This window comes from Aspergillus puulaauensis, chromosome 2, assembly GCF_016861865.1.
Source record: "Aspergillus puulaauensis MK2 DNA, chromosome 2, nearly complete sequence".
NCBI lineage: Eukaryota > Fungi > Ascomycota > Eurotiomycetes > Eurotiales > Aspergillaceae > Aspergillus > Aspergillus puulaauensis.
Window position 1 is genome coordinate 1,603,023 of NC_054858.1, and position 26,397 is coordinate 1,629,419.

The 26,397-nt window shown below is 50.1% G+C and overlaps 10 protein-coding genes across 10 annotated transcripts; 3 read left to right on the forward strand and 7 right to left on the reverse strand.

Moving 5' to 3' along the window:
• Nucleotides 1-557: 557 nt before the first annotated feature.
• Nucleotides 558-2,612, forward strand: ATP2 (F1F0 ATP synthase subunit beta; the record flags this gene model as incomplete). Its single annotated transcript, XM_041699322.1, has 7 exons — nt 558-568; nt 642-811; nt 950-1,035; nt 1,101-1,143; nt 1,243-1,559; nt 1,619-2,468; nt 2,530-2,612. The coding sequence occupies 7 exons, from the start codon at nt 558-560 to the stop codon at nt 2,610-2,612; spliced, it is 1,560 nt and encodes a 519-aa protein (XP_041552418.1).
• Nucleotides 2,613-3,383: 771 nt separating this feature from the next.
• GLC3 (1,4-alpha-glucan branching enzyme GLC3) lies at nt 3,384-6,189 on the reverse strand (the record flags this gene model as incomplete). Its single annotated transcript, XM_041699323.1, has 9 exons — nt 3,384-3,410; nt 3,541-4,171; nt 4,228-4,563; nt 4,618-5,309; nt 5,360-5,472; nt 5,529-5,628; nt 5,740-5,864; nt 5,920-6,009; nt 6,060-6,189. The coding sequence occupies 9 exons, from the start codon at nt 6,187-6,189 to the stop codon at nt 3,384-3,386; spliced, it is 2,244 nt and encodes a 747-aa protein (XP_041552419.1).
• A 532-nt stretch (nt 6,190-6,721) lies between these two features.
• APUU_20658A (uncharacterized protein) lies at nt 6,722-7,660 on the reverse strand (the record flags this gene model as incomplete). Its single annotated transcript, XM_041699324.1, has 1 exon — nt 6,722-7,660. One exon carries the CDS (start codon nt 7,658-7,660, stop codon nt 6,722-6,724), a length of 939 nt encoding a protein of 312 aa, XP_041552420.1.
• A 2,527-nt stretch (nt 7,661-10,187) lies between these two features.
• On the reverse strand, nt 10,188-11,821 carry APUU_20659A (xenobiotic compound monooxygenase, DszA family; the record flags this gene model as incomplete). The annotated part of the gene is made up of 4 exons (XM_041699325.1): nt 10,188-11,094; nt 11,153-11,400; nt 11,461-11,649; nt 11,705-11,821. 4 exons carry the CDS (start codon nt 11,819-11,821, stop codon nt 10,188-10,190), a joined length of 1,461 nt encoding a protein of 486 aa, XP_041552421.1.
• Nucleotides 11,822-12,324: 503 nt separating this feature from the next.
• On the reverse strand, nt 12,325-13,959 carry SEO1_1 (putative MFS transporter Seo1; the record flags this gene model as incomplete). The annotated part of the gene is made up of 4 exons (XM_041699326.1): nt 12,325-12,436; nt 12,496-13,402; nt 13,464-13,748; nt 13,800-13,959. 4 exons carry the CDS (start codon nt 13,957-13,959, stop codon nt 12,325-12,327), a joined length of 1,464 nt encoding a protein of 487 aa, XP_041552422.1.
• A 649-nt stretch (nt 13,960-14,608) lies between these two features.
• Nucleotides 14,609-15,256, reverse strand: APUU_20661A (ankyrin repeat domain-containing protein; the record flags this gene model as incomplete). Its single annotated transcript, XM_041699327.1, has 1 exon — nt 14,609-15,256. One exon carries the CDS (start codon nt 15,254-15,256, stop codon nt 14,609-14,611), a length of 648 nt encoding a protein of 215 aa, XP_041552423.1.
• Nucleotides 15,257-16,120: 864 nt separating this feature from the next.
• APUU_20662S (uncharacterized protein) lies at nt 16,121-17,391 on the forward strand (the record flags this gene model as incomplete). The annotated part of the gene is made up of 2 exons (XM_041699328.1): nt 16,121-16,751; nt 16,832-17,391. 2 exons carry the CDS (start codon nt 16,121-16,123, stop codon nt 17,389-17,391), a joined length of 1,191 nt encoding a protein of 396 aa, XP_041552424.1.
• Nucleotides 17,392-17,740: 349 nt separating this feature from the next.
• On the reverse strand, nt 17,741-18,292 carry APUU_20663A (uncharacterized protein; the record flags this gene model as incomplete). Its single annotated transcript, XM_041699329.1, has 1 exon — nt 17,741-18,292. The coding sequence occupies one exon, from the start codon at nt 18,290-18,292 to the stop codon at nt 17,741-17,743; it is 552 nt and encodes a 183-aa protein (XP_041552425.1).
• Nucleotides 18,293-20,641: 2,349 nt separating this feature from the next.
• On the forward strand, nt 20,642-23,511 carry APUU_20664S (uncharacterized protein; the record flags this gene model as incomplete). Its single annotated transcript, XM_041699331.1, has 8 exons — nt 20,642-20,677; nt 20,740-20,819; nt 20,878-21,855; nt 21,915-22,123; nt 22,172-22,304; nt 22,359-22,580; nt 22,635-22,790; nt 22,845-23,511. The coding sequence occupies 8 exons, from the start codon at nt 20,642-20,644 to the stop codon at nt 23,509-23,511; spliced, it is 2,481 nt and encodes an 826-aa protein (XP_041552426.1).
• Nucleotides 23,512-23,656: 145 nt separating this feature from the next.
• Nucleotides 23,657-26,188, reverse strand: APUU_20665A (alpha-1,2-mannosidase family protein; the record flags this gene model as incomplete). Its single annotated transcript, XM_041699332.1, has 5 exons — nt 23,657-24,116; nt 24,169-24,935; nt 24,985-25,418; nt 25,483-26,027; nt 26,097-26,188. The coding sequence occupies 5 exons, from the start codon at nt 26,186-26,188 to the stop codon at nt 23,657-23,659; spliced, it is 2,298 nt and encodes a 765-aa protein (XP_041552427.1).
• Nucleotides 26,189-26,397: the final 209 nt, after the last annotated feature.

A 26,397-nucleotide genomic window follows, 5' to 3' on the forward strand; every position in this document is an offset into this window, starting at 1 on the left:
TTGTTTCGGGGGGTCGAGAGACAGCAATATGGCTCATTACAATGAGTAAAAATCACTGTGATGGTTCTCTCGCTGAACCATGGGCCATTCGGCAATTTATGGGCATGAAGAGACACTTCAACGCGCTGTTGGAGCAGCTCACCGGGGGATCAGTTCGTCTTCCTTGCATCCGGTTGCCAAGACCTTAACCTCCTCATTTTGAGTTCCCGTAACAACCGGACGGGCAAGCTCGGGAGCCTCGACAGCACCAGATATGGACTCGAGCTTCAGGATAGAAAATATAGAATTATTTAATTTGTCGGTAGTATACAATAAACTTAATAATTATAGGGATCAGCTCGTCCATAACTGCTGTTTGTCTGGCCTGTGTGCCTCGTTGCTCCGGTACGGAAGATCACGGGACCGGTCGGCACAAGCCCCGTAAAGGCTAAGCCGGCCACATTCGTGTCTCCCAAGTTCCAACCTCACCTCAACTCTTCCTTTCCTCTCCTCTCTTCCTCTTCCATCTTCTCACCTGTCCCCATCCTATACCCTTTTCGCTCTTCAACACCATCACCATGTTCAAGAGGTTTGTAACTCCTTTTATCATTTTTTATTATCGTTTTTATCTCGCGCTGACCTGTGTTTTTCCTTTCTAACAGCGGTCTGGCCCGGACCTTCGGGAGGGCTGCTTTTGCTCGACCTGCCTCCGTCGCACGCCGTTCCCTCCAGCCCTCCAAGCTCAATGGCTTTCCTTCCCTCGCTAGGTTCGCCAGCACCGAGACTGCTGCCGGTGGAAAGATTCACCAGGTCATTGGTGCCGTCGTCGACGGTATGTTCCTCGATTCCGCCCAAATCCTCGCCGTTGGCGGCTGCGCGAAAATCTTTTCTACCTTCGATTTCATCGCGACTTCCATCAACAACAACCTTATAATTGTACATGAACACGATATCTGACCTGCGATTACAGTGAAGTTCGAGGGTGAGAAGCTTCCCGCCATTCTCAACGCCATTGAGACCGAGAACAACGGCCAGAAGCTTGTTCTCGAGGTTTCTGTATGTATTCCCGATATCAAAAGCTCGATTGATGATATCAAGTTCTTGTAGCTAACAATTAACAGCAACACTTGGGTGAGAATGTCGTCCGTACCATTGCTATGGATGGTAAGTCGCTGTTCACCCTTTCGGCTATGGGCGTGAACACGTCGCCCCTGGCCTGCCCCAATAAACCAAGAACAATATATTGATATCTCCGCTTTTTAGGTACTGAGGGTCTTACCCGTGGTTCTGCCGCCCGTGACACCGGCGCTCCCATCACAATCCCCGTCGGTCCTGGTACCCTTGGCCGTATCGTCAACGTCACTGGTGAGCCCATTGACGAGCGTGGTCCCGTCAAGGCCGCCAAGTACGCTCCCATTCACGCTGAGGCTCCCGAGTTCATTGAGCAGTCTACCACTGCTGAGGTTCTCGTCACTGGTATCAAGGTCGTTGATCTTCTTGCCCCCTACGCCCGTGGTGGTAAGATTGGTCTCTTCGGTGGTGCCGGTGTCGGAAAGACTGTGTTCATTCAGGAGCTGATTGTAAGTTTTCTCACCTTGACCAAAAAACGCAACGAACCTTCTAACATTATTCCTTGTAGAACAACATCGCCAAGGCTCACGGTGGTTACTCCGTCTTCACTGGTGTCGGTGAGCGTACTCGTGAGGGTAACGATCTGTACCACGAAATGCAGGAGACTGGTGTTATCCAGCTCGATGGTGAATCCAAGGTGTCTCTTGTGTTCGGTCAGATGAACGAGCCCCCAGGTGCCCGTGCCCGTGTCGCCCTTACTGGTCTGACCATCGCCGAATACTTCCGTGACGAGGAGGGTCAGGACGTGCTGCTCTTCATTGACAACATTTTCCGTTTCACTCAGGCCGGTTCCGAGGTGTCTGCCCTTCTTGGTCGTATCCCCTCTGCCGTCGGTTACCAGCCCACTCTGGCCGTCGACATGGGTGGTATGCAGGAGCGTATTACCACCACCACCAAGGGTTCCATTACCTCCGTCCAGGCCGTCTACGTGCCCGCTGACGATCTGACTGACCCTGCCCCCGCCACCACCTTCGCTCACTTGGACGCCACCACTGTCTTGTCCCGTGGTATCTCTGAGTTGGGTATCTACCCTGCTGTCGACCCTCTTGACTCTAAGTCTCGTATGCTCGACCCCCGTATTGTCGGTGAAGAGCACTACAACACTGCCACCCGCGTTCAGCAGATGCTCCAGGAGTACAAGTCTCTCCAGGATATCATTGCCATTCTTGGTATGGACGAACTGTCTGAGGCTGACAAGCTTACTGTCGAGCGTGCTCGTAAGCTTGAGCGTTTCCTCAGCCAGCCTTTCACCGTCGCCCAGGTCTTCACTGGTATCGAGGGTAAGCTCGTTGACATGAAGGACACCATCAACAGCTTCAAGGCTATCATGGCCGGTGAGGGTGATGACCTCCCTGAGGGTAAGTTACATTCCTTTTCCCCAAAATACTCTATTTACCTGATGCTAATTCTTTCTTTTAGCCGCCTTCTACATGGTTGGTGACTTGGCCTCCGCTCGTGCCAAGGGTGAGAAGATCTTGGCTGAACTCTCCAACAATGCCTAAATGTAATATTGCTTTGAAGCGCCCTTTTTCCTTTTTGTTAGACATGGACTTCCTTTTCTCATTGTTCCATTTTCCGTCGATGCGTGTACAGTACTCGAATTGAGAAGAAGGAAGTTGAAAAAAGAAAGGCCATCCTCTCTACTTTTAAAAGGGAAAAGAGCACTCACCCAATTTTCCCCTTTTGAAGTCTAGGATGGAAAACATCTTTAGACTTGTGTGACAATATATTGTGTGCTCATGTAAGTAAATTTAAATGACCACACCCGGCCTTATACCCTCGGGCAGGGACAAACATGTATCATTTCTTTTGTTGGATTGGAAAACACGGTTTATTCTTATATCTGTTCTCTTTCGTAGTAATTGTATTTGTAGTTGTAGTGCTTAATGTAATCTAATTCTTCAATCTGATGTCCAAATTCGTCAGGTCAAGGAAGGAGAGAAAGCACGTTCATAGCTATTCCAGACCCAATCTTTCTCTGGAAGTTGACTCGTAACAGATGGAATTCACAGTTTACTTCATATATGAATCGCTGAGTTATTCCTTGGTATATACGTAGTTCATTCTAGGATCAACCGACAACGCAACTTATTCACTATGTGTATGAAAACTATACATGCAATCAGGAAGCAGATTAGATCACTAAACCCGCGTGACAAGATAGGCAATGAATTCGATTTATGATGTGATGAATATGGCATTCGCTTCGACGTAAAAATTAGTCCATTGTCGGCGTTTCTATAGCCAATTTGCGAATCGGTATTCAAATGTGATTATATGGTTTCTTCCAAAGCGAGGGCCTATAATACGTACAATTGATACAGCAATTAGTATTCTGCTTTGGCAAAGAGAGATATAGAGAGAGAAAAGAAGAGAAGGCATTGGGTGTGTCGAAACAGTTTTCAAAGAAGAGAGGATCGATCTACTTACCAACGCCGTCCGAGTCGGGATATAAACCTGTAAGAAGTTCTTCCTCCCGTTCCACTCCATATCAGTTGTAAAGAACCTTGTCGACTTGTCATTCCTCCCCAGGCCACCAAACTGCTTATCATCGGTATCAAGAACGACGCGATAGGTTCCCGCAGTTTCAACACCAACTCGATAATCCGTGAAGCTGTCTGTTGGATGGAAGTTGAAGACCCAGAGAACACCCGCGCGCTCAAAGACTAGGACCTTGTCGGCCTCGTTTTTGAGGCTGATGTATGCCTGTGGGGAGTGTAACCAGCCGTACTTGGCTTCAGTGAGCTGCATGGCGCGGTCGAACTCGTTGAGGAATTTATAGCGTAGGAGATTGTCTTCCGTTAGATTGAGCTGGCGACGGGCGTACCAGAAGGAGTTGTTATTGCCGGCACGTGGGAAGTCAAGCCATTCGGGGTGTCCGAACTCGTTGCCTTCGAAGTTGAGGTAGCCTTCGCCGCCGAGGGTGTGGGTAACCAGGCGAATCATCTTGTGGAGAGCCATGCCGCGTTCGATTATTGGGGTGAAATCTGTGAGGACGGACATGTGGGTGTACATTTCTTTGTCGCAAAGCCACATCATGAGAGATTTGTCGCCGACGAGACTGGGATGGATTGTTAGTATTGATACGCTCAACGAGAGTTCCAGGGAATAACTTACGCCTGGTCGTGGCTTTCTGCGTAAGCGATAGTCTTCTCGCCATGGCGTCTGTTCGTCAAGGTAAAGGAGAGATTTCCAATGTCCCATTCATTGTCAGTCTTCTCCTTGAGAAGCTTAATGTACATGTCTGGAATGGCCATGGCGAGACGGTAGTCGAACCCGATTCCACCTAGGTTGTGTGGAAGACATAGTGCTGGCATACCGGAGACATCTTCCGCCACGGTTATACAATCTGGGTAGAGGCGGTGCAGCATCTCGTTTGCTAGAGCCAAGTACATCACGCCGTCGTCGTCGACTGATGGACCGAAGTACTCATGATACCCACCAGAAAAGCCACTACATACTGGTTAGCAATCGTCACAAGCGTCTCAAGTTCCAAGAGTAGCTCACGTTCCAATACCGTGATGGGTATATAGCATGCTGGTGACTCCATCGAAGCGAAAGCCGTCAAAGCCATATTCCTCCATCCAGAAGCGAAGGTTGCTGAGGAGGAAACGCAATACCTCGTGGCTTCCATAGTTGAATAGTCGACTGTCCCATAATTCGTGTTGGCCCCTTGGTCCAGAATGGAAATAGAGATGGTCACTACCATCGAACCTATTTAATCCGTCATCAACATTTTTCGAGGCGTGGCTGTGCACAACGTCAAGAAGGACCACGAGCCCCAGCCTATGAGCCGTGTCGACCAACTCCTTCAGATCCTCTGGGTTACCATAGCGGCTACTCGCCGCGAAGAAGTTGTTGACTTGGTACCCGAAACTGGCATAGTAGGCGTGTTCCATGACGGCCATGAGCTGGATGGCATTATACCCAAGATACTTGATCCGGGGAAGCATATTGGCTGTGAACTCCTTGTACGTTGCCACCTTATTTTCCGGGGACGAGATGCCCACATGAGCCTCGTAGATACGTAGACTTTCAGGCTTCTTAGGACGTGCATGCTGAAACTTATATCGGTTTTCTTTAGGAGGGTTCCAGAATACAGATTCGTATACGGGTGACACGTTCAAGTCCTGCACAACACGTTTTATCCATGCGGGGATTCGATATATCTGTTCTCCACTAGGCGTAACCATCGCAATCTGCTTGGTGTAAGAATTGGAGCGAGGGAATGTGTGAATAGCATGCGTACCTTCACTTTGCTATCATGTGGTATAACTGAAATACCCTCCCTTGCTGGAAGGGTAATCTCCCAGACACCAAAGGCGTTCTTCGTCATCGGATTCGCCTTGGTATCCCAATTATCTGCCAGTCTCAGTAACACGACCAACTGGCTAATTATTCCACAAGGCCGGACGTACTGAAGTCACCAACCAGGGACGCTTCCACAGCGTTTGGAGCCCATTCCCTGTAGATAATGTCGCCGTTATCGCTGACATTGAATCCGAACTTCTCGTAGCCCTGTTGGATTCGCGATACAATTCAATTAGCTGACTGACTGACTGACTGACTGACTGCGGCCCATTGGAAAGAAAAGACTGGACGCTTGGTGTTAGTTTGTTTTGCTCCCACCTTGCTGAATTTCTCCAGTCCCCCTTCGGCTTCGTTGACGGTCTTAACCCAGCTCTCAACGTAGTTGAATCGACGCTGAATAGCTTCCCGGAAGGGCTCCAGCCATGGATCAAGATCTATGATACCTGCAGATCGATGTTAGAATGGCATTGAGCAAATAATGAGAATTCGCTGACCCACCGGTGCCATCCGATGGAGCTGAGGGCCCGCTGGAGGAAGCCATAGCAGCGAGATAAGCTAGCTTAAGCTTGTTATCGGCGTTGCGAATCGCTTCGAAGATGAGAAATTTCGCAGAAAGACGACCAGGACGGTGAAATTACTTATCGGAGAGTCAACGGAATTGCAAAGAGGTGAACCGGACGGGGAAAAGAAGTGGTTCAGAGCTCTGTTCCTGGAGGGGAGAGTTGCGTTGATGCGGGGGGTCCGTGTCCTTGATATCGCGGGTGACATCACCACACTTCGTCTCTTCCCCCCTCCCCAACCTCCTCTTTCACCTGTATTTTAGCAACCACGGGGATTCTCGCGCTCATCTACTGGGATAAGAATCATAAGATGGATGATAATTGCTCACACCGAAGCTTGATTGGGGAGTTTCTACTATTGCCTGCATAATGGTGGCAGATTAATGGTTTCCACTTAGACTGGCGGAAGGGGCTAGACTCAGAGGTACGTGCCATCGCTCCTCAACAGAACCGGATCGGGACTCGAGACTGCTAAAGCTCATGGGAGAATATCTTTATAAAAGTCAAGTCATGATTTTAATTAAAAGGGCTATATCCCTAATCTATCCACAAGAAGAAACAGCCATGTACGGCACTCCAAGTCACAGAAACGGTTTAATATACATCGTTAATCCGCCACCGCTAATAACCTTGAATTCGGCAAAGAAAAATGTCGTTGAAGAAGAGGTATTGGGTGCTGAGCGGACAACACAAGCGTTAGCCAATTGTCGCAAGATGCTTTTGACCTTACTTACAATTCCTTAAAGCTCGTCGCTGAGGGTGGCAACAACGGAACCGACGGAAGCACCGACACCAGTGAGGCCGAGACCTGCAACGGTGGCAGCAACATCAGGAGAAAGGTGGATAAGGAGGGCCTTGCCATCGTCACGGACAACGGTGAGAAGCTGCTCAACGGGGGCACCGATGTGGTTGACAAGCTGGCCGACCTCGCTGGCGTCGTCAACAACCTTGCCGAGGGGCACACCAACGGCAGGAAGGCCGAGGCCAGAGACGAGAGCAGCAACGGAAGGGCTCAGCTGAACGAGGAGACGCTCAGCGTTGTCACCCTCAACCTCAACGACATCCCTGATATTGGGGATGATGTCTCCAAGGACCTTGTCACGCTTCAGGTTGTTGCCAGCGGTGATAAGAGCAGTACCAACGGGAACACCAACACCGGGAAGACCGAGGCCAGAAACAAGACCAGCGACAACAGGGGAGAGTTGGATGAGCAGGTAGTCGCCGCCCTCACCAACAGCGGTCAACAGACCGTCAACGTTGGGGCCGAGGCCGGTAATAAGCTCACCAAGGGTGCTGGCGCTGGCGACGATGGAACCGACGGCAGTTCCAAGAGGAGGGAGACCGAGAGAGGAGAGAAGACCCGCAACCTCAGGGGCGAGCTTGAGCAAGAGCTTCTGGGCGTTAGGTCCAGTGATGGTCAGGATGCCATCAAGCTCGTGGCCGGCATCCTGGACGATGTGTCCACTGCCCTGACCCTGCTTGTTTTCAGCATTGCTGACGGCCTCAACGATAGCAGAGGTCGCAGTAGGAGCAAGGGTAGAGGTGGTCGTGGTAGCAGGGAGAGTGGTGGTAGTGACGCCGAGGTCAATTGTAGTGGACCAGGTCTCGGTGGTCTGAGCAGGAGCAGCAGCGACAGAGGCGGACATGGCCGCGAGGGCAGTGATGAGAGAAGCCTTCATGGTGAGGGTTGTAAAAGAATGTAATTGGTTGGTAAGAGAATGACTAAAGTTGGAAACACAACGAGAGAATGACTTGACTTGTGGATGGCAGGAAGGAAGACAGGATGAACCTCTCACGGAATGTTCTTCCTTCTTATATGCCGCCGCAGACAGGGGTTTCCGGCACCATTCCCATGATGATCACTGCACATCACTTGGAAAAGCTAGATTACCTGAGCCCTGACCCATCCACATCTGGCGACTGGGCCCGAATTCGAAATGAGGGTTTTCCAATTAAACCCACGGAGTTCCATGGAACTGGAGCGCGACTCAGGCACGATCTGGGCTGTGGGTGAACGGCAAATAACATTACGTACGGAGGAGTATCACTGGAGATGAAAAGAGAGAAAGGCTAGCAACTGGACCCGTCTCATATTTGTATTTGCAACCATTGGTCGGGGAGGACAGGCAGTAGTGATATTGGACGGTGCTCCGGGGTACCCAACCCCTCTCAGCTACTCGCGGCTCTATACAGGCTTCAAGAAGCCTAGCAGGCAGACAGACAGACAGACAGCTACTACCTTGTGCTTCAATATACGGATAGTGAACGATGATAATACTGAATATCGGAAGACGGAGTGACGTTGACTGCATGTAAATGTCCGAAGTGCATGAACAACGCCCACCCTGCAGCCCGCTGGAGCGGCTGGACAATGCATCGGTATTGAGATCAGCGTTGTTTTGAGGAAACACCAACGAACTCTCAAGTGACCGAGTCAAACAGTCCACCGACCGAAGGTCTCCGGTCACGGTCAGGGACGAGGCTTTATTTTCAAGCTGAACAGAAAGCGTATTGTTGGAACAGAGTGCAGATCGACACTTGCTCACGAATCAAGAGTTGTGCACTGCACATCAGGCCCCAGAAAGTTCTCCTGAAGAGGACTAGAGCGATTCTCCAAAGTATATCTTGCAAAGGGAGGACCCATAGGCCAGAGTAGACTGCCGGCAGTGTCCACCGTACGGAGGAGTTGCCGCCGGAGAATGAGAACCTGGCAAGACCGCCGCCAAATTGAACACTCCCAGAGTATGATTAATTGGCCTTGAGGTTTGCAGATCGCGGCCGAATTTTCTGATAGCTCTTGACCGAACCGGAAGACGTCCTTGTAGGGCTCGAGCTAAGCACCGAATGTTGGATGCTGGACAGGTGCCTGACCAAGGAACAGTCAAAACAAAAATTGAGCGGCTAAAGAAGGATACGCCACCCTCATGACGTCGAAATATACCTCATTGCCTGTACACTGCACAGTGTATGCACACCGTAGGGCTACGCTCGCAGGATAGGGGGTTTAGCGGTGGAGGCCTGCATAGTAAATGATGATCGCTGACTCGCCCTCGTGCTTTATCCCTGAGACCCCAAGCTCACCTCCACGAGCTAAATGGAGTAAGAGAGGCAGTCAACCTGTCCCTCCATGACGGTGTGCGGCCGGACAATTGGGGAGCGCAAGCTCTGTAGCAGTGCCGATCATGTTCATCCTCATTAGATTAACCATATTGCTGCAAAAGGATATCGGCAAGATCTCAGGCGAATTAACTTTGATGGCACGGTGCTAACCCGGGAATCGTTCCTCCATGGACCACGAGAAAATAATAAATATACGCATCTCCAGAGTAGACATGGCCAATCCTACCCTGCCCACGTTGTTGGCTCGTATTCAATCTCGCGGTTCCGGGAGAAGGTTCCGTCTGCTTCCTCGGACTGACGGCAGTGGCCTCGAGTTCGGTCAAGAAAATTAGCTGAGCTGAATGGAGTCTGAAACCGCGACTCATTAGTATTATTATTTCGGTTTTTGCAGCCGGCATCGAGTTTCCTTGCCCTCTGGTGTTCTGCACTGTTCTTGCACATTATTAATTCCCTCGCTCTGCAGAAAGATAAAAGGGGTCTGTGGAACTTGCAGTGCGGCACGGCGGAAGTGATTAGTGACCAGGCGGGAACGGGAACGGGAACCGAGTGGCCCCGGTGGTCCGGAGTAAAGGAGCAGCTCAACCGAGTATGATGTCGATACTGAACTCGAACTTGGAAGTCGATAGACTCGATACGTACTTTTGGACCATTCTGCCCTGTAAAACATTGCTAGAGCTCCACGTTAGAAAAACGAAGACGTTATCACGTCAATGACATAGACACCAGTCAAACGTGGAATAAGCTTGACTGCAACAAGCAGGAGTCCACTGTACTCCGTAGACGTAGATCACGTCAATATAGGTGCCGTTTGTCCTATCACCTGTGAGGACAATGATACCATAGATTGTTTATGGACCTTGATTTCTGCGGCGATCAGGAGAGTACGTACATATTTGGGGAAAAGGACGAGCTATATTACTGGGACTAAGAACACGCTGGGATGCCATATTGTTACGGATATATTGCACGGGGGGCCGGCAGTTCTAGTCCATAACCCCCTGGAAGAACCATGGTCGGTGAAAGGGGGGCTCAGTATCAATGCTGATGAAGCGCCTGACTATGTCATTGTGACGGCACTCAACAAAATCAATTGCCCTCGTATGGCGCCTCTTCCTGGTACACGTCGTATTTGTACTGACTGCCCGTATGGTCAGATCTCAGCCCGGCCTGGCCCTTCCCATACACCCTCTCGCGCGCCGTTAATCCCTCCTCTGTTGCCTCCGGATAGATGCCTCGTCGACGAAGTTCCGGCACCAGAAGGTCCACGACGTCTTCAAAGGTTCCCGGCGTGGTGACATAACCGATATTGAATCCATCCAAATCCGCTTCTCGGACCCAACGCTCCATTTCATCTGCCACCTTCTCAGGTGTCCCAATACCAAGGGGTCCCAAACCGCCAATGGCAGCTTTCTCTGCGACAACACGGGGAGTCCACCGCGGGACATCTTCGCTTGTCGTGGTAAAGCTGTCAAGCATACTGGTCACCTTGTTAGCCTCGAGTGAGTCGGCGGCCGTGATATCCTGATCTAGTGGTATACGGGAGATGTCAATGCCTGTCCATCCGCTGAACAAGACCAGTCCTCCAATGACGGAGGCATTCTTCTTCAGCTCCTCGTACTTTGCCTTTGCTTCCTCGTCGGTACGTCCCAGGATAGGGGTAAAGGTCGAGAAGAACTTGATCGATTGCGGATCACGACCCTGGTCCGCGGCTTTCTTGCGGATCGCGGCAACTTTGGGAGCAAGAACAGCCGGCGAATGGCTCGACACGAAGATACCCTCAGCGTGAGCGGCTGCGAATGTTGATCCTGCTGGAGATGTGCCTGCCTGGAACAGGAAGGGTGTTCGCTGTGGCGACGGGTCGACAATGTGGCGCGAGTTGACAGAGAAGTACTTCCCCTTGTGGTTGATCTGGCGGACTTTGTCAGGGTCTACGTATGAATCTGCCTCGGGGTTTGGCGAAAGTGCGTCCGGTGCCCATGAACCTTCCCAGAGCCTGCCATTAATGATAAGCAAAAGCCAGCGGCTTAGAAGGAATGGGTTGTATCTCATACTTATACAACACGCGAAGATATTCATCTGCTTGAAGGTATCGCTCGTCGTGCTCAATTGGAGTATCTATGCCGATGGCCTTGAAAGCAGCCTTCTTCCACGAAGTCACGATGTTCCATCCAAACCGACCATCTGTTAGATGGTCCAGTGTCGAAAACCGCTTTGCGAGAAGGAAGGGTGGTTCGAATGATGTTGACCCCGTGATTGCGAACGCAAGGTTCTTGGTTACAGCTGCCATTGCTGAGATAGGCTGATCTTCTGTCAGGCTCTGCACAGTACACTAACTTAGGGCACGAGTGATATAACATACGATTGTCGGATCTGTAACGGGCCATTGTGCCGCTCGCCGAATACACTCGTCCAGCTTTCCTTCATACGTATCATAACCACCATAGGTATCAGCCAGGAACAAGGCATTGATGCCTCCGCGCTCCAGCAGCTTCGCCAACTCAATCCAGTATGTCAGCTTTCGCTTCGTTGCTGACTTGTCGTTTGGGTTCTTTATCCCGGTTAGCTCAAGCCAGTACTTGTAAGACCGTTTTCTTCGTACTCACTTTCCATTGCCCGGGAGATAGATGTCCAACGGTGGACATATCAAATGCGTTCAAGATAATCTTTTTCTTTCCATTCTGTGCGCCGCTTTGGCCGCCTGTAGCATTGACTTCACCCATATTGATTTGATTTGCCGATAAGAATCGTTCGTAATAATGCCCCTTGTCGGTCTCGCCTCTTTTTAATGTATGCTTGCGATCTTAGCCCCGCGGCATATCGCCATAGCTCGTCGGCATCGCGTAACCTTTGCATAACTACTCCAACAATGACCTGCAGGGATATCTTATCCAATTCGCCATCGACCCCGCAGAAAGCGCAACCGTGGGATTTCGATACTCTGCTTTCATTCGTCCCTTTCGTTGAATCTACGGGTATACATGAGCGTTGAAAGCTGTTGCTCCGTATTTAGGCCAGTCGGATAGAAAGTCCAGACGTTTAAGTGGGGAATTATTTCACCATCCAGGGCCCCATTGCGTGACAATTGACCTTGTTAGAAAGCCTATAGAAACTATCTCGAGTTTTGAAGATGCTTTGACTCGGCCGATATCCAAGTCTGTTTTTTTTTTTTTTTTTAAAAAAAAGATTCATGCTAGCGTGCTATTGCGCATCGAGTTATTTCACTTTAACTCGAATCGGCCTTACTCGGCTCGACGGCTGTGACGACCGCGTTTGATTCTGGATCATGCGTTTCGTCTGAATCGCTCTCTGCGGGTCTTCTTGTGGTTTCTCGTTTGCTGAAGAAGTTTAGTATGCAGGCGTAAAGAGGGGGATAGAAATAATTGAGTATACGTACTCTTGGCGGGCGATAAAGTATTTGATAATGTGAGCCAAAGCAATCAAGCATATCGCGTTAGCAAGGACAAAGGAATAACCCTTGGTAAAGCGTGGCCCTTCAACAGTTTTGAATACCAACAGAGGTGTCCAGGCCGTGGTCGACTGGGCAATGGTGTTGAGAATGACCAGTGTTATAGAGCGTTCCACCGGCGAATACCGCAGTTGTTCGTTTACCCAACCATACAGAACACTGGACATTGACACGGCAGAATATGTTGTTATGAACGCAAACCAGAGTGCTGACTCCGACACATCCCAGATGACAAGAATGATCAGGCCGATGATATTCCAGACGTGAGCGATAGTAATTGCCCACGCTGGCCCGAGGACGAGATCAGACGCAAAGCAGATGAAGAGCGTATAGAACATCCCGAGAGCTGGGGAGATGGCACCGAGTTCGTTCAGACGGCTTGTTGTATATCTGTTCAAGCTTTTTAGCCATAAAAGATATCCACCCGTTGAAGTGTTTATGCTGCCGTTCCAGAAGAAAACGTCTAGTAGGAGCAAGGCCCAGAATTTCCAGTTTCGAAGGACATTGGCCAGGGTCCGCAATGACCATGTCCCCTGGAATGTATGGCCTGCACGCGAAAGGCGGGTTTTGGATAGCTCAATGTCTTTGTCGCTAATGACTAGCTTGTTCGGTTTGTCGGGGGTCCCGGGAAGGATAAAGTACCCTAGTATCCCGATTGGGATGGTGATTATGGCACACACAATATACATCCATCGCCAACCTGCTAATCCATGAACTCCATCGAGACTAGCAGATGTCCCTGCTTGAATAAGGCTTGCCGTGAGGGTGCCTAGAGTAAGCCCAACATAAAAGCATCCTCCCCGGCGTGCAATCTCATCGCCGCGGTACCAGGCCCCTGGAAAAAGTGAGCTGGTGCTTTGGGACGGTTTCGACCATGGTCTAGAATATGAACTCACCGAATATGTAGTGCATACCCGGAAAGAATGCCGCCTCGAACCACCCGACAAAGAACCGGTAAACCATCAATTCTCCAAAAGAGTTCACTCGGTACTGTAACAATGTGAAGACACCCCACATTATATCCAGGAATGGGATTACCCATGACATAGGGAATTTGGTAAAGAGATATGCGAAGGGTAACTGGCCCACAACTGCACCGACTGTGTACATTGTTTGCAACTCAACGAGCTCGTTTCCATGCAGCTTTAAATCCTCTTGAAGCCCGGAGACGTATGCATTGTCTATATATCCTGTTAGTTGGAGCGGAAGGTGTCCGGTGGAAGTCCACATACTGATATTTGCCTGGTCAACATACTTGACCCAATAAGCTAGAAAGGCATAGGGAACAATCAAGGCATCAAGCTTCAAAATCAGTCGTCGCTCCTCCTTGGTATCTTGATCCGCAAACCATTTGACGTGATACCACCTTCGACCATCTCGAACGGTGGACATAATGTTCGTCGTTTTTGAGGAATATTGTCCATGGCCATATTAATTTTAGAGCCAGAAAGCTGCTTTAAGTCTCGAACCGGACTCGTGAAGATGTCACTCCTAGGCGTTATTGCGCAAGACTAGGCACCCGATGGATGATCAAAGTTTTTATCAGCGCTCGTAAAGATTTCCTTTTGATGTCTCTGTGACTGCAGATGGTTTGGATCCATTGGTACAACCCGATTGGAAGATTTGAGCAAGAGAGGAGAGCCTCGACGTGCAGCTTCATCCCCTTGGCCAACGATCGTCTCAAGGGGTGGAGGTAAGGCGTGCTCGGTCGATTGTTTTGACATTTTCGCCGTGGCCCCGCGGCTACGGCTAGCAAGGGCCAATGTCTTGTTTACGAATTAGCGTGGGGAACTGTAAGTGTCAACAGCGGGAAAAGAAACGCCAGTGGATACTTAGCACTGAGGATGGTGTGGTGGGGTTGGGAAGGAAAGGAAGTTGAGGAGGTTTACTTTCATCTTCTATCATCACGGACGCTAAGACTAACTTATCACGCGCCTAAGATTTTGATTCTGGGCCATGGTCACTCTTGCTGTACAAGTAATAGGGATTCAACTCGACGTCTTCAAGCATCTTCTTGACTAGAAACTGCAACTCGATCTATCTACTCCGAACTCACTCCCGTTGGTGTCAACCCCGCCTCGTCTCGCGCATCTAGGCCTGCTCCTGCTTTTGTCAAAAGCTCAACACTTGCAGAGCAGTCGATACGACATGCCAATTGCAACGGAGTTGATCCAGTGTTATCAGTTTGACCCAGCTGATATTCCAGCTCTCCAGAAGCGCGGTAATGGTCCAGCAAGAGGCCGACAATGGTACCTTGGCCAGCTGCCGCAGCAATATGCAGCAGACCTTTTCCATCATTGGTGCGTGCGGTTGTCGAAACACCCATTGTTATGAGCTTCCATGCGAGCACCTTCGAATTAGCAGCAGCCAGATGGATTGGCTGGTACCCTTCCTTATTTTTCACATGGCAAGCTTTGCCTTCATCGATGGATAGAAGATAATCAGCAGTCTCCCGGCCTGGCGACTGGTCCCATTCCTCGCAAGGAAAGTCAAGCCGCGTCGCGCACAACGCATGTAACGGCGTGTTCCCCATGTGGTCTCGATGCATGCTGGTCAACCCAGCGTCCATGAACCATCTCACTTCTTCCAGAACAGCATTCCCCTGTCGCACAGCCCATCCCTTCAAGATGGCATGCAATGCTGTTTCCCCTGCATTGTTGACGAGGGAGGTATTGGTTCCCGATGGCATTCATATGGGATGACGCAGGGGTATCAGGCGAGGTGCGGTTGTCTCGACGGCCCAATTCGAGTTGGAATCAGACTTCGTTCTGGCATTGTTCTCCAACTCGATGTATATTCTGAGTTATACGTGCTTCGAAATCGCGATCAGGGCCGTTGAACGGGTACAAATATATGAAGCTGGCTGTGCTGGATGAAAAGCTATAACTAACGGTCGAGCGTCGTGGGTCTACTCCTGAGGCTCATTCGGAAGGCTGTGCATGTCAGCCAAACTACCTCCATACATGACAGGGTAATTTGGCTCTCACATTGTGGGTGTACCTTTGAGGAATTTCCCGTCGAACACCTCAATATCTGACATCTTGCGAATTGATAAGAAGAGCAGAAGGCGAGTGTCGTATCAGGTGTGAACTGTGAAGACATCATAGGCGCAATTTTCCCCAAAACATCCATAAACAAAAGCGACTGCCTATCCTTGACATACTGTAGGGATTATTCCGATGACTTCATCGATAGCAAGCTGACTGAAGAATAGCCATACGGAATCAGCCTTAACATACGTACTGCCTTCACAGCTTATGCTCGGTTGCTGTAGCTTTCGTCCGGAATCGAGTCATCGGTGAGCTTCAGTTCTACTCCGACCAAATCGCCCTGTATCCATGGCTGCCTCAGAGTTCGTGGTTTATATCCTTTGACCATGGCCACATGATTTCTCACTGTGTTATCTACACTATACAGTCATCGGCCTCCTTGCTGGGCTGAAGGGACCCCGCAACCGATCCCAACTTGGCTTCTTTAGCCGACGACTCGTCGTATAAACATGCCTCTTTCCCCAATTTGACGGTTACTTCTATTTATCGGAGGTCAGCTCACGATGTCGCTATACAAATGTGTATCTTGCGATGAATTTATACAGGCCACCAAGGCGCGTCTATCATGCAGTTCCTGCATACCGCGCATGACCCTCTGTGCCAACTGCTATGTCGTGCAGGACTATCCTCCACCGCATCAAGACGACACCTCGCATCCAGTCTCGCTGCACAGGCACAGTGGGTTCCTCCCAGTGCCTCCACCACCCCCACCGCGTGCGCAACCTGTTGGGTCACTGAGCAATTCGCTTGGGCTTCCGCGACGACGACCCATATCGGCAGCTTACAGCGACGTGCCCCCGAGAAAACCTCCTCGCCCGCCTAAACCGGAAATAACAGGCGAAAACATTGATGTGGAAAATGTGGCCGCTACGCCTCCGTCGTCTGATCCATCGCCACCACTATCTAGACCGATGGATCTCCCACAGCAAGGCTCCGAGTCACTCCCGGAACATCAATACAAACCGAGTGGCTGGACTCTTCTCCTTGACGACAACATGAAACCATCTCCCTCTTTCGTTAGGATGATCGATGAACTTTTCCACCATTTGGACCGGCAGCGCACCGGGTTTCTCAGCCCAGAGGTTTACTCCGACTATCTACAGGCTTGTGGAGCACCAGAAAACCACAACATATGTTTGTTGTCCTCTATTTAATCTTTTTTTTCTCTCCCATTGTAACGGAGAGAGATTCCATTTTTTGACCTTTCATCGCAGGGAAATCCAGCTACACCAAAAACGCCAATTACGGCTACGACATGGCAGACCGAGAACTCACCGACCACTTCACAGCATACTCTGTTGGTTTCGTTTTACGCCCTCGCACTCCACCTTCAACCCCTATCTCTTCTCCTCTAGACCCTCTCTCCTACCTCCCCTCCAGCCAACGCAATACCCTCTCCCGATTCATGCCATCACAGTCTGCAACAGCAACCTCCCTCTCAGGTGGCCAAAAGCCCATGCTCTCACACCGAGGCTTCACAGAACTCGCGCTCTACAGCGTGCTCCTGAATCCATCAGCGGCATGGGCCCAGTTCAGTCGTGTGATGCAGGCATTCCAATTACCGGTCTGGACGGAGTGGGGCGATATTCCACGCGACATGCTACCCCTAGGCCCGTATCAGCCGGAGGTGGAGCGGGTAAGGGTGTTACTTGAGGGCGCGAGAGCTACTGCTGAGGAGGAGGTGGACGCCTTGTACGCGAGGTTGAAGCTCGAGCAGCGCGGAAGGCAGCATGCGTTGGATTTGTTGGATGATCGGGTTTGGGTTTATCGGTAGTAGCTGGTCTTTTGGTAGTTATGGTAAAGTCCATAGCATTGGGTAGTTTTATATATTAATTATACATAATACGGTAAGGATCAAATGAGGATATATAATAATAAAGGAAGGGTATTCGATATCCCATAGCAGCCTGTACAGCTGTGAAAAAAAAAACTCATAACAACCTTGGGTTTGGCAACTGGAGAGTGTTTTGTACCATATGCATAGACCAACCTCCATCCTTTCCAGTCGGTGTTGTTGTCTGAGATATTATTAGAGTGCGATAGTCACCTGGACCTGTTAGATATTTTCTCGAATGACCAGAAAAGAAATGACCACTTACCCAGATCGAACTGGTGACGGTCATCTATTGAGATGCTTCACGGATACCAATTCCAGCTCCGACTCCGCCTCCAACATGGCCTCCAACAGAGGCAGAACCTCCGACGCCAACACCGGCACCGACTGCGCCAGCCGGGATACCAATATGAAGCTGTCGAGCCTCGAGGTTGGCAGTGCTGGCAGAGTCATCAGACTCAGAAGAGACCTCGCGGATGCCAATGCCTCCGCCCACGCCAGCACCAACATGGGCTCCGACGCCAACGGAACCTCCAACGGAACCTCCAACACCAGCACCTGCACCTGTTGCACCCGCCGGGATGCCAATGTGGAGCTGGCGAGTCTCAAGGGCAGGGGCGTTGGCAGATTCCTTGGACTCGGAAACCTCGCGAATACCAATTCCACCTCCCACGCCAGCACCGGCTCCAACGTGGGCTCCGACACCGACAGAGCCACCAAATCCAACGCTTGTGCCTGCTACACCTGCGGGGGCTCCGATATGGACCTGGCGATCGGTGAGAGGGGTTGTTGGGGCGCTGAGAACGCCAGCGATCAAAGCGAGTCCGACAACGAGCTTCATATTGAATGGTGTTTTTTTAAGTTGTTAAGTTAAACGAAAGTGGAAAATCGAGCGCAGCTCAGATTTGTATAGAACGAATGAACGAATGAAGCGAAAATGTACGACGAGGCGATGATTGTCCGACGAAGGCAGGGTAGGCTTGCTTGATGCTTCGATAAAGGAGAGGAGCAAGCGCTGCTTTATATAGACATTGTAGGGACAGCAGCAGTCAGCACCAGATTTTCGACCATGGTCTGTATTGCAGCTCGTTAATCGATAGGGCCCATAGACTGAAAATAGATGCATAGTAAATCTCGCCAACAAACAGTCCTTCTTGCAAAGGTGAAGCGTTGGTGCGACGCTAGCAGCAACCCTATACCGAACACCCGCCCAATGCGGAAACGATCGCGTAAAGGAGATGCAGAAATCAAAACCTCACAAATTAATCGGGATCGAATGTCGGCTGGTTCATGCTGGTAATGCAAAATCACACGGACACCGCACGTCTCAGACCAAGACCCCGACCCGACCTTCAGGTTTGCGAGGCTCTTGAATCACAAGAGCAGGCAGCGCGCTGGACGGACTAGGGCCAGTAGGCGGTTTCACCAAGAGACCAGTTCACAAGACTATCCGTGTCTGAAACTCGCTTAGAGCAATGTGGCTAGGGAGCTGTGTCTGTTTAGTGTTTGGGTATCGCTAGTCGTTTAATAACGCTCCATAAACTCCCAAAAATTCGGCTGTCGTCGCTGTGGTGTGGCCGCACGGCGCACAGCAGTCGGACACGGGTGTGAGATCTCCATCCACAGCAGAGACAAGTATGCGGTGTATATTTGAATCGCGTGTGTCGCGGTTCCGGAATTAACATGACTGTAGCTTTATACTTGAGTTGGTTGCATATTTCTAGTTGTCCATGGACATTTCGGATCCAGGTTCCCCGGAAAGAACAGCCGTTTCTCACGCCTGGATTGCATGTATGTTGCTGTCATGCCCATTCATCAGCTTATTATATGCACCCTCTCGATACCAGGGCTCAGCGATTGGTTAGTCAACAAGGGCGCGAGTCTCGACGCCATCTGTGAATGCAATGGAGCATCAGCTCGCAATATAGTTGCCATTAACATAGTGACTTAAACAATGTAGTTTTTAGCGGGAGATCCTGATTATAAGGATCCGCCTGCCGAGGATTGGGATACCAAGCTTGCTAAAATATACTCTTATCTTATAATGCAGAGTTGCTTCTTACAGCAACTCCCCGGATCTGAAAGCACAAATGAAGCTCAGTGCTTTTGCTCAGTAACGAAGAGTTCTCTCCTATCGATAGCCCTGTGATTTGCCACGAATATCGCCTTTTTCAGATGCATTTAGAGAGACGCGAGGTGACATTTCTGTATGTACTGGAACAGCTCTCTACCCATCATATTGTAAGTCTCCTCTACATGATCAACCTGTTCCAATGAAAGATTGGCGGCTTCAACGTAGAAACACCAGATAATCGGATTGAAAAGGAAGTTGAGGATCGCATAGAACAAGTAGTACTTCCAACCAATGGTTTCGTGCTGAATTGGAGGGCCTTGTCTCGAGGTCTGGGAAAGCATTCTTAGTTTTGGAATCTGAGGGTCTGCGGAATAGCAATGATGGCGAATGTGTGGGAAGAGATCAAGTTCACGAAGCACCGCCGTATAATGTGTATAACCAATGACTAGTCATGGAGCAACCGCCAACGGTCGTCCGTTCTGGAGTGTGTTGAGACAGGTCTGGGGTACAATCGTTTGCCACCCCACAGTATGGGGCAGACTTTCGGCTTCCATTGTCCGAAATGCCCTGCGAGCCTATCAACATGGCCGCGTCCGGGATTATCACCGATTCGCACGCAACACGACCACGAGTGCCCTTGGACTGGGCCCATGTCCCCATGTTGTCATTTTAGAAGTCTAGGAAGAGGTCGTGCCTATACAAGTCAGTCCAAGGCCTGTCGTGTCTCGACGGATTCGTATATGTCGAGAAACTCCTCACGCTGCAGCGCCTCCCGAGGCCGTCCGGAGCCACTTAAAGTTTAGACATAATCTTGTAACGGAATATAGGGTACTTGAAAAGCTGGGGTGATGATTGGACTGGCGGGTTGAAGCTGTGATGGAAGTGGTTGCAGTGAGGAGGACTCCACAACTCAAGTGGGAAGTCCCCGGCTCCCCCACCTCCAACTTCTTTGGTCCATGGACACCATCCTTCTTTTCTTTCCCACATCCTTTTCAGCTCTCCCCAGATTTATTCTAATCTCAATTGACTCCGTTGCCCAGCTGTTCGCGTGCTGAGCAGCGCCTGCTGCTGAAGATGCCGACCCCCAAATCCTTTGCCAAGAGGAGGCATGCTACCATGGCCTGCGTGTCTTGTCGCGAAAGCAAGGTCAAGGTTAGTCGGCGGCTATGTTTTATCTCTTCTATATAATGAATTTGTCCAGCTAACAGCTACAGTGCGACGGCGCCGAACCGGCATGCTCTAACTGCGCCAATAGAAATCGAGAATGTCGCTACCAAGCTGTCGACAAGAGAAAGTGAGTGGTAGTAAAGACGCTTGCCATGGCCTCAGTGATGCTAATGAAGGTGCTCCAGACTACCTCTCCGTGTCGCCATTGAATTGTTATCAAGCAGGGTGGACCAGCTATGTTGTTTTATCCGAGAGAATGGAATGCAGCCACCCCCGATGTCACAAGAAAAGGATACGGCTCTGGGAAGAGTACTGGAAATGCTAGGATTGACCGAAATAAATTCAAATTTGACGCGACAGCTTGCCTGTAAGTCAGAACAGTCGATGAACGAAATGAAGGACGTCCATCCCAACGTGGCGAATCTTCTTCCAATTCCGACGGCACAGACCCTGGAAAGAGCCGAACCCAAACAGCACTTCGAAAACTCGCCCGATGCCCAGTATACAGGTGCCAGACAACCTCAGAATAACGTGACCGCATTGCCATCTGCCATAGAAGATGGTACAGCTAGTGTGCCACTCTACCAAGATTTACCTGATATTCAATCGAACAATGACCCGAGCAGTTGGAATTGGCAACTAGGCGCCGACACATTCCTGCCGAATTCTCCATATATGCACAGCTTTCTCACACCTTCTTCTCCTAGCGGTCCGCTACGATCAACGCTTGGTGAAATACCTGAACCACTTGAGCCCATAGTCGCCGATGATGACAGGACGCTGGTGGATGAATCCAGTAGCCCGGAGGATGTAGAGGGTCTCATTGATGAGCTTTCTGACCGAGTTGGAACGTTGCAGATCAAGCCTGGAGGACAGACTCAATTCTACGGTCCAACTTCAACCTTCAACCTTGCAGATATGTTGGCTACAGCAAATTCTGGGACACACCTTACCGCCCAGAACGATGCGTTGGAATGCTTACGGCGCCTTGGAAGTCATAAGACGGTTCCTGCTCCCCTCGAGGAGCACTTGACGAATCTCTACTTTGGTTGGCAAGATCCGTCTTTTCATGTGGTAGATCGGAAGACGTATGAAGATTCTAAGGCAAGGTGGTATGCCCTCGGAGACACACCTTATTATTCAGAGTCGCTTCGAAATGCAATGTGAGTATCTGGTTTGCCTACGAGCGTAGACAATTAAACCTTCTGATACATTTGAGCAGGTGTGCTATCGGAGCTTCGTTTGAGACGCGCTATCATCCGGATTTTGTCACGTTTCCAAAATCGCTTGTTGAGTTTTTTGGTGACCGTGCAAAGGCTCTTCTTGAGGTTGAGTTGGATTCTCCTTGCGTGGCAACAGTCCAGTCTTTGGTCATCTGCAGCAGTCTCGAGGTTGGGAGCGGAAGAGAAGCGCGTGGGTGGCTTTACAGTGGTACATACTCCCAGTGAACTTTGAAAGAAATTCAACTTACGACCCTAGGAATGGCCATCCGACTTGCCTTCAACCTCGCCCTGCACCTTGACATGTCGTCTTATGTTTCCCGCGGACTTATTACTCCGGCAGATGCGGACATGCGTGGAACTGTCTTTTGGGCTGCGTACACAGTTGACCAGTAAGTGCTTTAAATATAGGATACTTGGCACACGTCGTACTGACACACGTTTAGCCAGCTAGGATTTCATTTGGGCAGACCGTTTCGTACAAATATGGAAGATGTGACTGTGGGAAAACCCACTAAGAACACGCACCGACGTGGATCTGACAGATGGGCTCCGTATGTATCTCCTGGATCTGTTTACGCTGGGAGAGGTGCACCGGACTGTATGGAATCTGTGTGTGAAGAGCAAATTAACCTCTGCGAAATCATGGCCCCATGTGGCGACTTCTTGTAAGACGCTACATTCGTGTATACAATCCTATACACCGCTAATCCAGCCCTCAGATACGGAACGTCAAATATTTCTAAGGTGGTACTCCAGCAGCTAAACGAAAAAGTCGTCGCAAAACTCCTCAACTGGAAAGCCGGGCTTCCCTCATCATTACAGATCGACTTGGATGATCAAACAGCCCCATATACCCCACAGGTTCTTCTACTACAGTAAGTTAACACTGTTCAACTCATTTGGAAAAATATGATTAACCGTATCAAAAGCATGCAATACTACCAGAATATAATATATGCGCATCGACCATGGATGTCAAAAAGCCATCTCCAGCCTCAACCACCAAAAGGCCCAGGGCACGGACATGCCCGAGAGATGTGTATCCAATCCGCGATTGCTATCGCCAAAGTCCTTGTCATGTACGAGGCGAGATATACTCTTCGGCGAATCCATACAAAGACAGTCGCTATCACTTCCTCCGCTGTTCTTTTGCTTCTCTTCGCTGCCGTAACCCAGTATCGATCAAATGAACACGGAAATGTCGGTATTGCAGGACATTTGAGCACATGTTTTCGCGCCCTAGACGAATTTGCTATCTCATGGCCGAGTGCTAGCCGAGCTAAAGACCTATTACTGAGGCTGCAACGGCGATGGGAAATCCGGATGCGCTCTAGTAAGGGAAGCTATAACCTAGAAAATGGACTTTTCAGGCCAGCAAAACAACAGTCAATCTCAGTTGCACTTGATGGACCAGGTTCCAGAGACTGCGAAGCATCACACGAAGGATCAGGACCGCTTGAAGACATCAATATTGATACTGATATAGACTGGATGCTCATGTCTGATGGGAAGTCACCATCCGACAATAGAGCCGCGGATCTCTATTCGTTGCTCTCAAACCCTGTTACCATTCATCCAGAACGCGGAAGCATATAGAGGCTTAGCAATGCCCCCAGTTGATTTACGTCATGATGCTGCTATCGGAAACCACAACACGAACAGTGCGTCTATATTATATGTACAGCATATGCATCGGTGACTTTTAGCCCGAAGTTTGAGCTACAGGAACACCAGGCATCCCCTAAACTGAAGCAGGACTTGGGGGTGCTTCCCCGGTAAACCACTGACTCGGCTTATCTCCAAGCTCGAATTCCAGTGTGCCACCCTCGGCGAAAATATCATTCCACGCCAGCCAATTCTTTTTCCAGTTCTGTCCATTTACCTTCAAGCTTTGGACATGGATTTTTGTGTCTCCGTTACCGTCACCGCCGGTGCTGGTGACTTTCAGCGTCTTGTCGCCTCCTAGGTCGATGCTTAAAGACTCAAACCAAGGGGAGTGGATGAGGAAGGTTGTTTGTCCTGTGATTGGATACAGGCCGATCATGTTCCAGAGAAGCCATGTTTGCATGGCGCCAGCGTCGCTGTTTCCCGGAAGGCCGTCCACGTCGGTGTGGTAGTACGTCTTAGCGACGTGACGGGACTGGGCAACAGAGATGTTTTGTTTGTTGATGTAGTTGTATAGGTATGGGATGTTAAACATTCTGGTACATGGTCAGTTAAGTACCCACAAAAAGTATCCAGGGGATTTCTTACGGTTCGTTCGTGGGATCGAAGATCATCCCATCAGAACCACTTGCACCCTCTTTGAACGTGGCATCCAAGCGCTCAAGCATGGTCTTCTCACCACCTACCAACTCAATAATAGACTTCATATCGTGAACGCTTGACAATGAGTAAGCCCAGGAAGTCGCCTGGTAATATGGGTCACCCCAATATCCACTATCATCAATTGGGTCTGTTTCAATAAAACCATCCTTATCACGAGGGACGACGAATCCAGAGAAACCTAGTGATTTCTGGTCCTTGTTCCAGTGGTTTCGCCAGTTTCTGGAACGGTTCAGGTACTTTTTCGCGTCATCGTCAAAGCCCAGACCTGATGCCACCTGGTACAGAGCGAAGTCGTTGCTGGCATATTCTACAGCGCGACTGACGGCGCGCGAGTACTTTGGTGTTATATATCCTAACTCAATCCAGTCTGGCAGGGCACCTCGTCCCTCCTTAGTGGAAGAATCGGGGGCCATGGAGTCGACAGGGTCATTGGGAGGAGTTTTTTCGGCATCCTTTACCATCGCCTTATAGCCGTCATCCCAGTTTATGGCGCCACGCAGTCCCTTGACGTATGCATCAGCGAGAACGTTGTCAGCATTTGAGCCACCTTGGGTTCGGCCATTGTAGTTTGAGGAACGCCCGTCAGGCAGGTAGCCGTCGAATCGCCAGATGTCGATCAAGGAGCGAATCTGCTCTTCATACGAAGTCGGCTGCAGGATGTGCATGAGTGCGGTTGAGCACCGGAAAGTGTCCTTCCCATGATGTTAGAGGCCGATATACAGATGGTATTGGAATACATACCCAAAAGGTGAAGATATCCTGATAATATGGCTCGTCCGATTCCCAGCCCGGGTTCTCTCCCGTTTGGTTTGTGGGGATAAGGTGCATGAAGTAAAGAGACGAATACAGAAGCGTGAGGCTTGTCTCGTTGGTGTTAGTGGTTGTTATCTTGGAGAAAACCGCCTTTTCCCATTCAGACTTCGCGTCATCGACGACAGATTCAAGGGATGCCTCAGCGGGAATCTCATCTTGAACATGCTGGCAAGCTCGATTCGAGGATACCCATGAGATACCCACCCGAGAGACGACATCCTTGTCTTTGAAGGAGAATACCCCGCCGACTCGTGTGGACATGGTCGAAGAAGTAGCAGAGCCACTGTCCTGCTTGACGCTGCCACTATCGTCGGTGCCATTGTAGGCTGCCTTACTTTTGATGTCGTTTTCGAAATATCCACCTGTAGTAAATGTTAATATAACGAAGGTGGAAATACAGATCGAATCATGAGTTGCGTGACATACAGAAGTAAATGGTCCAATCAGGGGACCTATTCCAGCCATTGTCATAAACTCCATATCCTTCATAGTGTCCGTCGGAGAGGATAGTGAAGTTTCCGCCCTTATACCCCTGGCTAAGACCCTGCCCTCGAAACGACGGAAGAACATGAGAAACATCAACAAGCACATTGTTCTCATCAGAGTCGTCAGGAAAAGTGTATTGATAAATCCCTGCGTGCGCACTCGCGCTCAACTGCACAGCAACTCCGTCGCCAGTCTTCGCCTTGTAATACCCGACAGATGCCTCGTCGGTCCCGTCGCGCGAAGCAGTGAGATTCGAAAGAGGGTCCTCGACTTTACCCACAAGCGGAAGCTGGGATACAGTGCCGTACTTCGGAGCACCACCTGTTCCTTGCTCATGCATCATACTGAATCCCGAGAACTCGCCCTTGGGCAGATATCCGGAATAGGCGTCGTCTGAGCCAGTAAAAAGATCAGGGCCCAGCTTGACCATACCGAACGGCCTGGCAACGCCGGGGAAGTTGTTGCCGCCATTTTCTGTCCCGAGACTAGGGTTATATTGTTAGCACATGATATCCATTCTTTTGAGTAGGTATCATGGTGAAGGATCAACTTACAAGAGGTTAACATGCGACCCCAAATCCGCAGCCTGGGCGACTCTTTGGAGCTGTGATAAAACGAGGGCAGCGCCCAATGAATTGGACTTCATGACGCGTGATTCCACCACGTGTATATCATTGAACAAGAATAGGAATGTGCCACAAACAGGCGACTGATTGCGACAAGGATCCGGAATGCGTTCACCAACTGAACCGGGATCAACCCCGCGAGGGGAGCAAGAATATAAAGGGGCCTTCAGCAACGGATCTGACAAGCGATCTGACAACTCAATTGCGGGTCGAGGAAATTAAAACGCCG